This window comes from Peromyscus californicus, unplaced genomic scaffold (assembly GCF_007827085.1).
Source record: "Peromyscus californicus insignis strain IS unplaced genomic scaffold, ASM782708v3 Scaffold_19__1_contigs__length_69161282, whole genome shotgun sequence".
Classification (NCBI taxonomy): domain Eukaryota; kingdom Metazoa; phylum Chordata; class Mammalia; order Rodentia; family Cricetidae; genus Peromyscus; species Peromyscus californicus.
In genome coordinates this window covers 66,670-83,211 of record NW_026294491.1, presented here as the reverse complement: position 1 = coordinate 83,211, position 16,542 = coordinate 66,670, and the positions used below count along the sequence as shown (strand labels likewise).

Genomic DNA, 16,542 nt, shown 5'->3' with positions numbered 1-16,542 from the left:
TTCCACTCTCTGTTAGCAGCTTTCCTCCCCAGATATACCATGGCTCTGGCATCTCCAACATCTTGGGATCTCCAAGGCAATCCAGGCTTCACCTTCACAGCTTCAGACAGTGGCCTCTCTAGGCCTCCATGCAGGGACACCACTGTTGTGTGACATTTTGTTTGTGTTCTGACAAATAAATCTTACCTGGAGATCAGAGGGTAGAGCTGGCTACTAGTTAATCATAGAGGCAAGGCAGTGGTAGCACATACCTTTAATCCCAGAATTTTGGAGGAGCAAGCAGGAAGATCAGGAGTTTAAGGCCACCTTGGCTACAGGAGATTGAACCTGTCTAAAAGAGAAATAGAGCCAGGCAGTGGTGGTTCATGCCTTTAATCCCAGCACTAGGGAGGTGGAGAGAGGAATATAAGGTGAGTAGAGACAAGATCTCAGCCCCCATTCAGTCACAGAAGTAAGAAGTCTCTGGTGGCTGGCTGCTCTGTTTCTCTGATCTTTCAGATTTCACCCTTGATATCTGACTCCAGGTTTTTATTGTTAAGACTAATTAGGATCATGCTTCACAACCCTGACACATGCCTGGCCTTAGTGGCTTTCCTTAGTCATGGAGGGAGATCCATGACCCCTTTTTTATATCTTTGACTCTAAAGCCAAAACCTTGTGTCTGATGCTGCCAAGTTCTGCGGCTTGCTAGGGCTGGCACATGGCCCCCTCATTCAATTATGTCGTCAGCAACTTTCTATTTTCTATGGTTTTATTCACTACCTAAGCTTGGCTATCCTGAAACTTGCTCTGTAGTCCAGGCTGTCCTCAAACTTAGAGAGCTGCCAACTTTGCCTTCTGAATACTGAGATTAAAGGAGGGCACCACCATGCCTAGACCTAAGCTGTTCTTTAATTCCTTTTCACAAGTTGGAAGATTGGCTTGATGGGATCTTGTCCAGAGGTCTTCACTCCTTTTATTTCATTTTTTTAACCTGTGTTTCTCCTTGAACAGAGGACTTAGCTCCATTCCACTTCCTGGTTCTCCTTTTCTCCTCAAATTGTAGATTTTGTATTTTCCTTGCTCAGTTTGCTCATTTTCATCATAAATGTTCATAAGAGTCAACACTAGTAAGTACATGATAGAGTCTATACTAGATTGTTTTGAGAGTTCCTTTGGCAATACAATTAATCAAAACTCTTCATTTTAGCCTCAGGCAGACTTTTCAGACAAGGGCAAAGAACAGTCACATTCTTTACCAAAATATTAGAAGAATATCTAGACAACATACTTAAATTCTTCTCCTCTGAAACCTCTTGATCCATGCCCCCACAGTTCAAATCACCCTCAGCACCACTATCTTCCATGCTCCTACTAGTATGATCCATTGAGCAGTATTTAAATCATTCCACTGTTCTCCTAACCCAAAGTCCCAAAAACATGGTCAGGCCTATCACAACAATCCTCCAGTCCCTGGTACCAACTTCTGTCTTAGTTAGGATTTCTATTGCTATGAAGAGACACAAAGACCACAGCAACTCTCATAAAGGAAAACATTTAATTGCAATCGGCTTACAGTTCAGAGGTTTAGTCTATTATGTTCATGGTGGCATGCCAGAAAACATGGTGCTGGAAAAGGAACTGAGAGTTCTTCACCTTGATTTACAGGCAGCATAAGCAACTGAATCCCACACTGTGCATATCTTGAGCATATAAGATCTCAAAGCCCACCCCCACAGTGATCCACTTTCTCCAACAAAGCCACACCTACTCTAAAAAGGCCACAATTCCTAATAATGCCACTTCTTGTAGGCTAAGCATTCAAGTACACGAGTCTATGAGGCCATACCTATTAAAACCGCTACAGATGGTTTCCCAATGAGGCAGTTGCACATTGTGTGGTGGGGTGTTTCCCCTGATACTGCCACACTTTTAGGAGGGAGGCAAAAAATGTCTCTTATCTTTGATGTCTTTATGCTGAAGTATTTATAAAATTCCCAAGCTAAGGTCAAAGTATAAGCAACTGAAAATGCAGAATTAGAAATTTGAGACTATGTGTCGGGAGACAAAGGTCAAACAATAAAGCAAAGTATTTAAAAGACAAAGACAACCAAAATGCCTTCAAAGTTCCAAAAGCAAACAAAACTCAAATGTCTTTAGAAATTCAAAGGAAATCAATAAAACAAGCAGAACAAAATGCCTAGACCAAAATGTTTTCAAAGCAAACAAACTAGATATCTTAAATCAAATACTTTGAAAGCAGACCAAAAGTGGTACCTATAAAAATAGGATACTTAATTACACAGCCAAGAATAAACAAATGGCCGGGCGGTGGTGGCGCACGCCTTTAATCCCAGCACTCGGGAGGCAGAGCCAGGTGGATCTCTGTGAGTTCGAGGCCAGCCTGGACTACCGAGTGAGTTCCAGGAAAGGCGCAAAGCTACACAGAGAAACCCTGTCTCGAAAAACCAAAAAAAAAAAAAAAAAAAAAAAAAAAAAAAAAAAAAAAAAGAATAAACAAATGAACAGTTGACCAAATCAAAAAAGTCTAGAGTCTTGGAAATGAATCTCTAACAAGCTACCTGAGGAAATAATACCAGATGAATTCAATGGGCCCATGCACATATCATAATTTTACTATGTCACTAAGCTCATTAAAGCAAATTATGTGATTTATTTCTTTTGCTTATTTTAATTACTAACATCATTTTGCATTCAAATTAGCAATGGACATTTATATTCAAGATTTGTTGTCACATTTCCTGGAAGTATTTTAGAAGCGACCCTAATTTCTTAGTGTGTGCCCCATGACAAACCAAATATTATACAGGGATTTCCTCTTTTATCTTAGCTTGCAATTTCATCCATAGGAGAGCTATGTCACATCCATCTAAATTACTAAGAATCCCAAAATTTCAAGACAGTAAACACATATTAATAAAGACAGTAGGGAATATGTTCCTGAGTGAAATAGACAAATGAACAAATGAACTGTTTGGAACAGATTTTTTACTGTATTGTTCAAAGTGGAAAGGTATAAGATTCACTGGCTAAGTTCCTGACATAATTTCATATTTTGAAAAAAATGTGTTCTTACTCAAATAATTTAATATCTACATTTTTATGTTTTATGATTTGGTGACCAGAAGAGTTGTAAAAGACCACAAAGTGTCCTTTATGAAGGATCAGACATTCTTATCAAAGACTACACAGTGGAGGGCTTCTCTCATTGCTCCCTCTCATATCCAGTCAGCCTCCTTACTGCCCCTCTGACATCTTTGTTTCTTAGGGTATAGATGAGAGGATTCAGGCTAGGGGTGACAACAGTATAGAAGAGGGCAATGAACTTGGCTTGATCTTGAGAATTTTCTGTTGGAGGCTGAAGGTAAATGCACATGATTGGAATGAAAAAGAGAGACACAACAGTAAGATGGGCTCCACAGGTCCCAAAAACTTTCTGAAGTCGAGTGGTTGACTGCATTCTTAGAACAGTGCATGCGATGGCACCATAGGAGCTCAAAATGAGAATAAGTGGTATAACAACAAAAATGGCACTCATGACCATGAGGGTCAGCTCATTTGCACGGATATCAACACAGGATAACTGCAACAGTGCTGGGACTTCACAGAAGAAGTGGTCCACTTGGCGATGTCCACACAGGGGTACCCAGAAGGTAAAGGAAGAATGAAGTGCTGAGGTGGTAAAGCCACTTACCCAGGATGCTGCAGCCAGCAGGTAGCAGAAACGAGGATTCATGAGGACAGAGTAATGTAAGGGTTTGCACACAGCTACATAGCGGTCATAGGACATCACCACCAACAGAACACACTCTGTGGTACCCAGTGCGAGGACAAAATAGAGTTGTAGCATACACCCAGCATAAGATATCATCTTCTCTGGACCCCAGAGGTTGAACAGCAGCTGAGGGACAGAGCTAGTGGTGTAGCAGAGATCCAGAGCAGAGAGATTTGAAAGGAAGAAGTACATAGGGGTATGCAGGTGGGAATCTAAGTATGACAGGATGATGATGAAGAGATTGCCTGTGAGTGTCATCAAGTAGAATATCAAGATCATCACAAAGAGAGCAACTTCCAGATGAGGCCATTTAGAAAAACCCAGAAGAATGAAGTACCCTTCCCAACTTGCATTGAAATTGTCCACCATTGCTCATTTTCTTGTGTAAAGGTAATTTACACAAGACAAGTCGTTAACTAAATGACTTCAAATTTGTTTCCAGTATACCCAGGTTATTTCCATTTATGTGATGATGAAAAATATAACAATTGCTTTCTCAGTAACTGTACAAATAAAAATTATGGAAGGAACATATCACTTTTAGCAGTAAATTCTAATTATTTATATAAGGTAAAATGTAGTAACCCTAGGTAAATGTAGGACAGAAATAAGCTTATTTAATGATCTGTTTATTTGCACTAAAACCTCTTCACAGCCAAGAAATAAAGTTTAAACAGAAATATGAATAAAGAGGCCCTTAAATACATCAATTCATGAATATTAATGAAATGACAAAACTGGAACACTGAAGAAGTGTTTTGTTTTATCTTCAGTTCTAGGAAAATTTGAGCATGAAGAGTAACAGTTACAGTAAATGATTGATAAAACAAATTATTATCAAACATATATATGTTCATATATATACATATATGTGTGTATTCATATTCTCATGACTATGTCTCATCTATTCATATATGCATTGACTTTTCAAGTACATGAAATATATAATATTAGTATTATTAATTAGCAATTAAACTATTAATGAGTAAATATATTATATTCATATACACAGTGTAAATATATATGAAAAGTACATTCCCAAATACTAGAAGCCAAACTATTTTTTTTTTTTTTTGGTTTTTCGAGACAGGGTTTCTCTGTGTAGTTTTGCGCCTTTCCTGGAACTCGCTTTGGAGACCAGGCTGGCCTCGAACTCACAGAGATCCGCCTGCCTCTGCCTCCCGAGTGCTGGGATTAAAGGCGTGCGCCACCACCGCCCGGCTTAGAAGCCAAACTATTAATAAATTAAATGACATTACTGACATGAAAGTATGCAAAACTAGCTAGTAAGTTTTCAATGGACAATACAATTACATAGTCTGTATCAATCTTTTATAAATTAGTTATTAATTACAAATTGAAAATTAGGAAATTTTATGATACAGAGATCTGTTTGATTTCTCCATAGTCATATGATTCAAGAGAATGTCACCAGCATTTTGAGAAATCAATACTATATGGCTGGAATCGAGATATTTTGAACAGGACATCATGTCACTGAAATGACAACATTCCTTCCCAGAACATGCAATTGAGTTTTAACAATGAAAACATAAGAAACAAGCAATCATGGATAATGTGATAATGATCAAGGTGATGCATGACAGATGATAGATAGATGATAGATAATAAATGATGATAAAAGACAAATGCTTGATAGTTGTTGAGTGGACAGATGGACACATGATAGATGATAGAAAGTTAATAGAGAAAGCAAAGCTTTTTATTAAAAAGTTTGTGCTAAGGTACATTACAGATAAAGGTAAATGATTATTTTCAGTATTTTTATAACTATTCTGTAAGTTTGGAATTGTTCTTCAATAAAAGGCTACTAAAAAGGAGTACAAAATCATTTTATATTCTTTCTGGATGTTTATATTTTTACAGAAAAATAACTTTAGCAAGTATAAATGTCTCATTCATCTTAGTGTAACAACTGAGTAAATGATAATTGAATAAATGCCTAACTTGGAGATGAAAGGTAATTTACACAAGACAAGTCATTAACTAAATGACTTCAAATTTGTTTCCAGTATACCCAGGTTATTTCCATTTATGTGATGATGAAAAATATAACAATTGCTTTCTCAGTAACTGTACAAATAAAAATTATGGAAGGAACATATCACTTTTAGCAGTAAATTCTAATTATTTATGTAAGGTAAAATGTAGTAACCCTAGGTAAATGTAGGACAGAAATAAGCTTATTTAATGATCTGTTTATTTGCACTAAAACCTCTTCACAGCCAAGAAATAAAGTTTAAACAGAAATATGAATAAAGAGGCCCTTAAATACATCAATTCATGAATATTAATGAAATGACAAAACTGGAACACTGAAGAAGTGTGCTCAAATGTTTCCTAGGGACCACAGAAAAATTGTGAACATTAAATTTGGACCTAATAATAAAATGTGGTTTAATATCATAATTCTTAAGAGTATCCATAATGTAAACAGTAACTTCCTACAACTTAGTAACTATTCAGGACAATCACACAATATACCATAAGAGGAATTTTCTTAAAAGTCATAGATACACTCCAAATAATACTAGTAATATACTGAGCCAAGGAGATCTCTTTAGGGAAAGCTCGCTGGCATTTGAATGCTGTTGAAAATTTTCTAAGAGGTCTTTGCAAATTTTTTTAGAATAGGGCATTATTCATCATGAGAAACTGCAGTTATTTGCTCTTAGGCAAATATAATCTTTTTCCTTATACAATTGCCTCTGCAACTTTGTAAACTAACTAATCAAGTAGAAGTTATGAAGTCTCTATATTTCATAGACCATCTTTAGCATTTTCATCAATAGATCCTCTATAGAAGCTATGTGATAAGGGACAAAATTTATTGGACATAAAAAGAAAATATAAGAACTGTGGTTTTATTTTCTTATTATTGGAGTATGGATTTTATCAAAAATAGAGATTTTTGTCAAAAAAATTGATTTCATTACCTGAGGATAAATAATCTTCTCTTGTTGGAACTCAGAATTATTGAAGAAACATGGATGGCTATTCCTCACCCCCAGCACTGGCCAGCATCTTCTCATCCTAAGCCTATGACTCTCATCTCTAATATTAACTAGTTAGTATTCAAGCAGTGCTTAAACCTCACTCACTTTTACTCTGAGTCTGCCCACACTCTACGTGCTATCTTTCCTCCATCCCTCATCTATATGGATGACTGACTGGCTGGCTGGTATTGGTCTCTTTGAAGGCACCAGCATAACCAGTCCTGCCTCTGATTTTACTACATCATGCTAAGAGAGAAGAGCCTCTGTGATTATTGTTTAATAGCTCCATGACTCATAAAATATTTATTTGTAGCCAAAGGAGGAGATCAGAGCATTCAATGTATCAAGGAATTGACCTTATCTAAGATCAAATGAGGTTTGTGGAAATAATGAAGAATCTGATTTGATTTCTTTGAGTGGGCTAGTAGAAGCATGAATGCCAAGGAGTCAACTGATGCTCCATAAGGAATTGTATTGGTTAGTCCTATTCCCAGGAATAGATTTCCCATGACAAAACATCACTGTGGCAAGGAATCTCTAGATGAATCACTGAGAAAATAGACTCTAAGAGGTGTTTATAGAGAAGAAGATGGGTTGTCCCAAGTTATTTGAATTATTTTTCCTCAATTAGAATTTGAAAGATAATTAGTAAAATAATCTTGTTTCAGGGTGGGAGAAGACATTCAATATTTTATTAAAAACAAAGTTATTTTTGCTTCATTCAAATTGAGTTCTTATTTGGGTCTACCTAATGTGTTTAAAATCCAATCTGTAAATCAACAGGTTCACTACATGTTACCTGTTGTTATTATTATTATAGCATATTTTAGCTACAACATACATTTTATAAATCAATTCTGCCTTTTCTTTTTGTGCTTAAAATGTTAACTAAAATGTGTGTTACATCTATTTCCATCCTTTTTAGTGCACTAATATCATAGATAAACTTTTATCACCCTCAGCTATCACTGTATGTGCCAACACCTCACATACACACATAAAAACCACCACCAAGAGCAGCTAGTCATCATTTCCCCTCACCATAATGTATGCACAATTTAACAGCAAATTATTATTTTTATTAAAGATTAAATATTAATAAATATTTTATTGAAAAAGAAATACCATTATATGGATACTTAATAATTTTAAATGTCTCTGATTTACTATGGAGGAATTTAAAAGTGATACTAACTCTGTGACTATCAGAAGAATCCATCCAGTTATCAGAATCTAGGAAAAGTCTGATATCCTGGACCAGAGTGGATTGTACTTGTACCCCACATCTTATAACAGACATACTGCTCACCAAACTTGATAAACAAATTTTAGCTTAGATCAATCTATAGGGCACCAGAACATGTTGTAGAGTTTTTAATATCACCTTTTTGAGAGACATGAACATATAACATGTTTAGTTTCAAGAAGATATTTTTTTTTTTTTTTTTTTTTTTTTTTTTTTTTTTTTTTTTTTTTGGTTTTTCGAGACAGGGTTTCTCTGTGTAGCTTTGCGCCTCTCCTGGAACTCACTTGGTAGCCCAGGCTGGCCTCGAACTCACAGAGATCCGCCTGGCTCTGCCTCCCGAGTGCTGGGATTAAAGGCATGCGCCACCACTGCCCGGCCGAAGAAGATATTTTTAAAGCAACCTTTTATTATTTTCTCTCCAAGACACTTAAGAGGTAAGATACTCTGAAATATGTGACAAACTGTGAGACTATTGTAGATGGATTACTGGGAATTGTGTTCTAGAAAGTGGTATTTAGTTCTTGCTTAATATATTATTTTTATCCATTTTCATTTGCATTGACTTTCAGAAAACTCTACATTCCACAAGTGAGAACTCATAGCATTATATGATACAGTGGTACCACTGAGGATACCAATAATGACATGGTGGTAGGAACTGTTTATTCTTATTTTTGCAAAGATAAATGCTAGTCATGATGCTGAAAATAATAGATTGGATTAAGTAGATCTATTAAAATAATCCCCAAAGTAAAAGAAATGAAAAAATCCAATGCCTTCTACGACATTGTGTCTTGAAACACACGCTTACTATGTCCACATATGGATTTGGTACCATAAGGTCCAATTTACTAGTATTATTTATTTAATTGATCATTTAAGTGTTTTTTGTTTTCTTACCAGGATATAAAAGTTGTAATACCACTGGTCTACAGAGAAACACCTTTTGGATTATGCATGATTCATTAAACGAAAAAAAAATTGGATCTATTCTTATTACAAAAGGAAAATATGGGAAGCAGAAAACTTTCAACCTCCCCCAAGACCCAGTTATACCACTCTTGGGCATATACCCAAGGAATATTCAATCATACCACAAGGACACATGCTCAGCTATGTTTATAACAGCATTATTTGTAATAGCCAGAACCTGGAAACAACCTAGATGCCCTTCAACTGAAGAATGGATAAATAAAATGTACTACATATGTAGTGCACAATGGAGTACTACTCAGCAGAAAAAAACAATGGCATCATGCGGTTTGCAGGCAAATGGATGGAACTAGAAAAAAATTATTCTGAGTGAGGTAACCCAGACTCAGAAAGACAAACATAGTATGTACTCACTCATAAGTGGATACTAGATGCAAAGCAAAGGATAACCAGACTGCAACTCACAACTCCAGGGAGGCTACCTAGTAAAGAGGACCCTAAGAAAGACACAGCGATAACTGAATGACAGAAATGGATGAGATCTACATGAGCAAACTGGGGATGGGGGGCGGGTAATGGAAGGCAAGGGTTGGGGGAAAGACAGCTTAGGGAAGTGGGAGGTCCCAGCTGTATCAGGAACAGAATGAGAGAACAAGGAAAGAGATACGATGATAAATGAAGACCCCATGGGAATAGGAAGAAGCAGAGTGCTAGAGAAGTCCCCAGAAATCCACAAAGATGACTCCACTATAGACTACTGGCAATGATCGAGAGAAGGTGCCTGAGCTGACCTGCTTTGGTGATTGGATGGCTGAACACCCTAACTGTCATGATAGAAACCTCATCCAGTAACTGATGGAAGCAGATACAGAGATCCTTGGCCAAACCCAAGGTGGAGCTCCAGAAGCCCAATCGGTGAGAAAGAGGAGGGATTGTATGAGTGAGAGATATTGAGACCATGATTGGAAAAAGCACAGGGACGAATAGCCAAACTAGTGGAAACACATAAACTGTGAACCAATAGCTGAGGAGCTCCCATGGAACTTGACCAGGCCCTCTAGATAAGTGAGACAGTTGATTGGCTTGAACTGTTTGGGAGGCCCCCAGGCAGTGGGACCAGGACCTGTCCTTGGTGTGTGAGCTGGCTGTTTGGAGCCTGGGGCCTATGCTGAGACACTTTGCTCAGCCTTGGTGTAGGGAGGAGGGGACTGGACCTGCCTCAACTGAATGTACCAGGCTGGGCTGACTCCCCAGGAGAGACCTTGCCTTGGAGGAGGTAAAAATGGAGGGTGGATTTGGGGTGAGGGTTGGAGGGTGGGAGGAGGGAGGATGGGAGAATTTGTGGCTGATATGTGAACTTAAATTAATTATAAAATAAAAATATTTATTTAAAAAAAGAAAACATTTTATGTCTGGCAAAGGAAAGGAAGACACAAAATGCTAGAAACTGTTCACAGCCAAAATTAACAAATTAACAAAATTAACAACTCAGGCCAAAATTGTGCAGCTCAGATATTATTTAGTGCTTCCTTTGATGAAACTTCCAGTTACCTGCTTATTTCTGCTGTGGTCTGTGGTGGTATTGTGTTCCCCGAAATATTGTGTACCCTAATAAACTTATCTGGGGTCAGAGACAGAACAGCCACAATATTAAACATAGAGGATAGGCAGTGGTAGCACACACCTTTAATCCCAGCACTTGGGAGGCAGAGCTAGGCAGAATTCCATGTGTTCAAAGATACAGCCAAGCATGGTGACTCATGCCTTTAATCCCAGAAAGCGAGCCTTTAATCCCAGGGAGTGATGGTAGAAGGCAGAAAGGTATATAAGGCACGAGAACCAGAAACTAGAAGCATTTGGCTGGGTAAGCATTTGGCTGATTAAGCTTTTAGGTTTTGAGCAGCACAGTTCAGTTGAGAGCCATTCAGATATGAGGACACAGAGGCTTCCAGTCTGAGGAAACAACATCAGTTGAGAAGTTGGTCAGGTGAGATTAGCTGTGGCTTGTTCTACTTCTCTGATCTTTCAGTGCTCACCCCAATACCTGGCTTGGGTTACCCTGTTTTTCAGTGTCACACTATGTGCTATGTGGTAATACAGTTTTTATTGTTTTTTTTCTATTCAGTCCATTATTTGTGTTGTTGCAGTTGCAGTGAATATGTCTTAAGTTAATATGTCTTTTACAGCTTCTTTAAGCTAGCATTTGCAAATATGAAGAGTAAGTTATTGTGTGGATATAAAGGGCAATTCTTATAAAGTTCTTTTTGCACAAAAAAATTAATTTATTCTCTTTTATCATATTTTTGATGGTACAGAAAAAGAATTACCTATAATTTTTCCTATAAGGAATGCTTCCTGAATTTGTGTGTCATCCTTGTGCAGAGGCCATGCTAACCTTCCAATTTTAGTATATGTGCTGCTGAAGCTATCACAACAGCAATCAACAATTTTTCATAAATGAAAATTCCTCATGTGATGACATTAATTTGGTAATAGCTTTCAAATGTTAAAATTAGGAGAACTTTAACTTGAATTGAATACACACATAAAAATTATATATATAATCTTTTAATCATCAATCATGGATGGGAGAGGGTATCACAGAGCCACACTACTTCCTGCTGAACTATTGACTCTAGAGATTCCGAAGATGAGAGTCAGTGTCTTCAGTTGCATACCCACTGGTGAATCCAGCACGCTTCAGTGAGTAGTTCCAAACTCACAGTTCCACAGAGGGCTCTGGTTAAACTCAGATTTTAAAACAAAACAAAAGCATGTCAATGTGGCAAAGAGATTTGTAAGGAGAAGAAAGGATTGAAAAATGTGAGAAGGAGATAAGAGTATATGAGATAAGAATTATCAGAATACATTTTATATATGTATGAAATTGTCAAAGAACAATTTTAATTAATAAAATATATTCATTCTAGATGCTTATTCTCAGACAAAAAAATACCATGATAATGGATGTATAAATGGATACTTAAGAGCAAAAACACATGGAAATTAATAAGTATTTACAATATTAAAAAATTATGTGCACTTAAAAATGGGGAGAAATGCTGATAACAAAAGAGGGATAGACTGGAAAAATAAGTCATGGAATAGTTCTAGTGTTATGTGGAAATAATATTAATCTCTGAAGAGTAAAGTTAAATACTCCACTTAAGAAAATTTAACAAGTAGGCAAAAGATAAAGAGAGGTTTGGAAAATATAAGAAAGGCTAGAGAAGCACTGAGTGTGGAGCCCAAAATTAAGTCATGATTAGCTTGGGCAGTGAGATATAGATTTAAAGGTAACATCTACAAACTTCACAATGCTTCAGAAAATAACTGAGATAGCATTTAAATTATGATCTATAATTTATAATTTGTGTCTTTTAGGTTTTTCATAATTTTCACTGGACCTTCTAACTAGTCATTATCTAATGTTAATCTCCAATTAAGTGCATGTGAACATTTTACTCACCTATCTCATAGCCGTCCTGCTGTGAAAAACAATGGAATTCTAATATCCATTGGTACTTTGAATAATTAGTGTCTCATTTTGTGCATTATCAGTCTCTCATATAAAAGATAAATACCCTTTCCTTAGTTTTTTCCACACAATACAGTGACCCACCTTTTAAATATTTCTGAAGAGATTTGCTATGCTGTGTTTTCTGTCAGAGTGGTTTCTTCTTCTCATACTCTGAAAGAATACAGTGAGAAGCAAATACAAGCACAACAGGCCTGCATTCAGTTTATTGAGGAAAATGTCAAAGCTTAATTATTTTAATGTTTACTCTTTAAAAAATGATGTCAGGAGCACTGAAATTCTAAGTGGGTGGATTTAAATGTGATGTTCTCTAGTGCAGCATAATTTTTTAAGCTGCCTCTCTTAGAAACTTACAACATTAATTAAAGAAAAGTGATATTCTTCATCTAAAATATACAATGATTTTGGAGTTCTACATATTTATAAATAGAGTATGAAATTGGGGATCCAAAAGATTGGCAATTCAAATAGAGAAAGGTTCAAAGACTTGATTTTCTTTTTGAGAGAAAAGAGAAAATGAAGACTCTATTAAATGTAGGTTTTAAAAGCTCTTGGAATATGATATATTATTAAATCAAATATTATAGATCAAATGGATATCTCTTGTAGCATGCTCTTGTAGCCCCCAAAGCACTAACAGACATTTTGCTAATTCTTACACAATTTATTCATATTAGGTTTATTTTTGAAATTTTAATCTTAACTGAATACTTGTATTTATTTATGGGGTGCAATGTAAAGTCTTGATACAGGTGTACCCTGTGTAGTGCTTATTTCCAGATAACTAACAAATCCATTATCTCATGCCTTACATTTATCTCTTCTTTAAAGAGTCTTTTAAAAGTTATGCTTTCAGCAGTTTGAAATATAGGTCTGTCTGCCTGGGTCTTTGGCAATGCTCTATCAACTGTCTTCTCTGTACTAACCTTCATGTTGGTCCACCTTTCCTGTAGCCTACAGCCTAAGCCCATGCAAAGGAATATGGAAGCTCACTGGCTGTCTTGCAGCCTCAAGTCAACCATATTTTTTCTCACAATCCAGTCTTATAAAATCCATTTAACTATGGAGACAGGACTGTGACAATTGTCACAGACAAGAGAGCCTGAGTTTGTCCAGATTTGCTTTTAGCAGAAACTCAGAACACATTAGGGCATTACAGCCATCAGGGAATGTACCATGACAATGAATAATAGAGCTCTTTTCCTTGACTAGGACCTTTGGGAGGTACATCCCAATGTAGCAATTAATGTTATTAAGAAAAATTAATATTTCTCTATTTCTAGCTTGTTTTGTCTTTTTCTTTAATTTCTTGAGACTATAATATAGTCACACAATTTCCCCCTTCTGTTTTCTCCCTCCAAACACTTTATAGAATTGTCCTCGTTAGACCAGTGTGGGGTTCATATAGTAAACCTTCCAAAGAGATACTTTCTGTTTGATGTCTTACTGTCAAAATCACAATGGATTTATTACTAAACAGGGTGTAAAATGGGTGTGTTTGTTATGTAATGAAAGAGGCTATTAGATTCTTTTATATTTTTATATTATGATATATACCCATTTATGGGGTATGTTGTAATGTTTTGACATATGTATCTCATATGAAATGAATAAACCAAAGAGATGTATTTGTTGCAATAACTTTTCCTGGGAAAATATAAATAAACATCTATTCATCCTAAATATTTTACCCAAGCCTAGCTTGGTGGTTCAATAAGTTTAATTGGTACTGCTTACCAGAACATGATTTGAGGGGCTTTGCTTTTTGTTTTTGTTTTTTCTTTTTCTTCTTCTAACATACAATACATCCTTACCACAGTCTCCCCTCCCTCCCTTATTCCCAGTTCCCACACACACCTCCCCTCTCCCCCAGATACACTGCTCCTCCATTTCCCTTCAGAAAAGAACAGGCCTCCCAGTGATATCAACTAAACATGGAATAAGAAGATGCAATAAAACTAAGTATAAACTCTCATACCAAGGCTACATGAGGCAACCCAGTAGGAGAAAAAGGGTCTTATAAGCAGGCAAAAGAGTCAGAGTTAGCCCAAATCCTACTGTTAGGGCAAAATCCCAAGCTAAACAACCACAGCATGTATACAGGAGGCCTAATGCAGATCTATGTAAGCTCCCTGATTGCCACTTCAGTCTCTGTGAACACCTATGAGCCTTGCTTAGTTGATTCTGTGGGCCTGTTCTCTTGGTGCTCCCAATTCTACAGTCCTTCCTCTTCCTCTTCTGTGTGGTTCCCTGAGTTATGCTTAATGTTTGACTGTGGGTCAATTGAGGGGCTTTGTACGGGAACATGGATGATCCATACTGCCCACCCAAGCTATTGCCAACTTCTTATATATCAATGGGGAAGGAACAAAGCCTTGTATATCTAAAGAATTGGCTTTGGGGATACACACACACACACACACACACACACACACACAGAGAGAGAGAGAGAGAGAGAGAGAGAGAGAGAGAGAGAGAGAGAGAGAGAGAGATGTGATGGCATGTTAATGGAACCAATTCTGAACATAGCTCCTGCAGGTAATCACAGCTATTAAAATTTCAAGTGTCAACAGGATAATTGCCATGTCATTTTTGAAGGATGGTTTTCCGCAATATTCTGTCCCATCCTCTATCTTTAGATTCTTTCTGTATCCCCTATTCTGTGATGTTCCCTGGGTTTTGAAGGGCATAATGCACATAATCCATTTAGGTCTTACTCTGCACTTTTACCAGCCTCTACAATACAAGTCACTCATTACCAAAAGTAGCTTCCCTGACCAAAATGATAGCAACAATAACCTATAGGCATAAACATAAAAGCTTTAGAAGGTAACTTGACAGAAGATCATGCCAGTTTAGCAAAACAATAGTAGTAGCTTCCCCACATGACCTTTGACCTCCCTAGTAATGGAAACATGAGTTCCGTCTCATAGAATAGTCCTTACATGCAACTGGAAAGCAATTGTTTGAATCCATCCTACTTTTCTCGCCATCGTTATCAGTAGTACATTTTATCTGACATGTTGATCATGAAGGTCTACAGCCAATTCTTGCCCAGAAGCCTGTATAGTACCTTCTGAAACTACAAAAGTTAGACAGTAGGGAGAAAGCTTCCATATCAGCCCCAGCTTGTTTTCTCCATGTATTGCAACCAAAGTATGGTTTGTAGCAATAGAAACCTACCATATAGTTCTTTATTAGACAACCAACAGTAATGACAGTAGCCTACTTTGTTTTCAGGAACTTGGGGGCCTCATTGATTAATTTAAAGGGTGATAGTGATAACTAGGATTTTCATTTATTAACCTTATGACTTGTTTTCCCACCATGAAGGCACCCTCATTCAAACTCTTTATCTTAATGTTCATAGAGGCATGTTTTATTCATATATGTGTTATCTGTACCTTACCCAATCATAAATTTCCTAATAATTTCATTGCAGTTTTTGACTATTGTACCCTATGTGAACTGATTTCCAATCCTGACTCTTAGATATATTCACACATCTTTCAGATGATTTTCTAAACCTGTAAAACACTTAAAAGTTACTACAATGTCACCCTTTTAGTGAAACCTTTTTGCAAAGGGAGATCAGGATCTCTAAAAGCCCACAACCTACCATTCCTAGCAAGTACTAACTGATCTCAAGAGTCAGTAGCCAAAGGGATGATATTAAAGAAAAACATTGCCAAAATACAACATGAAAAGTTCCTATCATTTCTTTTCTCAAAAAATCAGTACTGGGGGACTGGAGTTTAATTCCCAGCAACTACATGGTGGCTTACAACCATCTATGATGAGACCTGGTGCCATCTTCTGGCATGCAGGCAGAACACTGTATACATAATAGATAAAAAATATCTTTAAAAAAAAAATCAGTAGTGGAGATATAGTGTAGATGGGAGACACTACCATAGTTAGCTCTCATAGTTCATGGATATTCTTCACATGCCATCAACATCTTCTCCTCATGGGATATTGCCACAAGCCAACATGCATTTGCTCACCTACAACAGGCTTTGTGGTGTCATCT

The 16,542-nt window shown here is 36.8% G+C and overlaps 1 protein-coding gene and 1 pseudogene across 1 annotated transcript; both read right to left on the bottom strand.

Annotated features, from left to right (window-relative positions):
• Positions 1 to 2,500: 2,500 nt before the first annotated feature.
• LOC128114212 (olfactory receptor 2J3-like) lies at positions 2,501 to 8,222 on the bottom strand. The gene has a single exon (XM_052744038.1). The coding sequence runs from the start codon at positions 4,142 to 4,144 to the stop codon at positions 3,206 to 3,208; it is 939 nt and encodes a 312-aa protein (XP_052599998.1). The 5' UTR covers positions 4,145 to 8,222; the 3' UTR covers positions 2,501 to 3,205.
• Positions 8,223 to 11,308: 3,086 nt separating this feature from the next.
• LOC128115093 (uncharacterized) lies at positions 11,309 to 11,403 on the bottom strand (annotated as a pseudogene).
• Between the last annotated feature and the right edge of the window lie 5,139 nt (positions 11,404 to 16,542).

What these genes read in the sequence shown, in the direction of transcription:
- LOC128114212 (XM_052744038.1), bottom strand. Translation starts at nt 4,144, where the DNA reads ATGGTGGACAATTTCAATGCAAGTTGGGAAGGGTACTTCATTCTTCTG.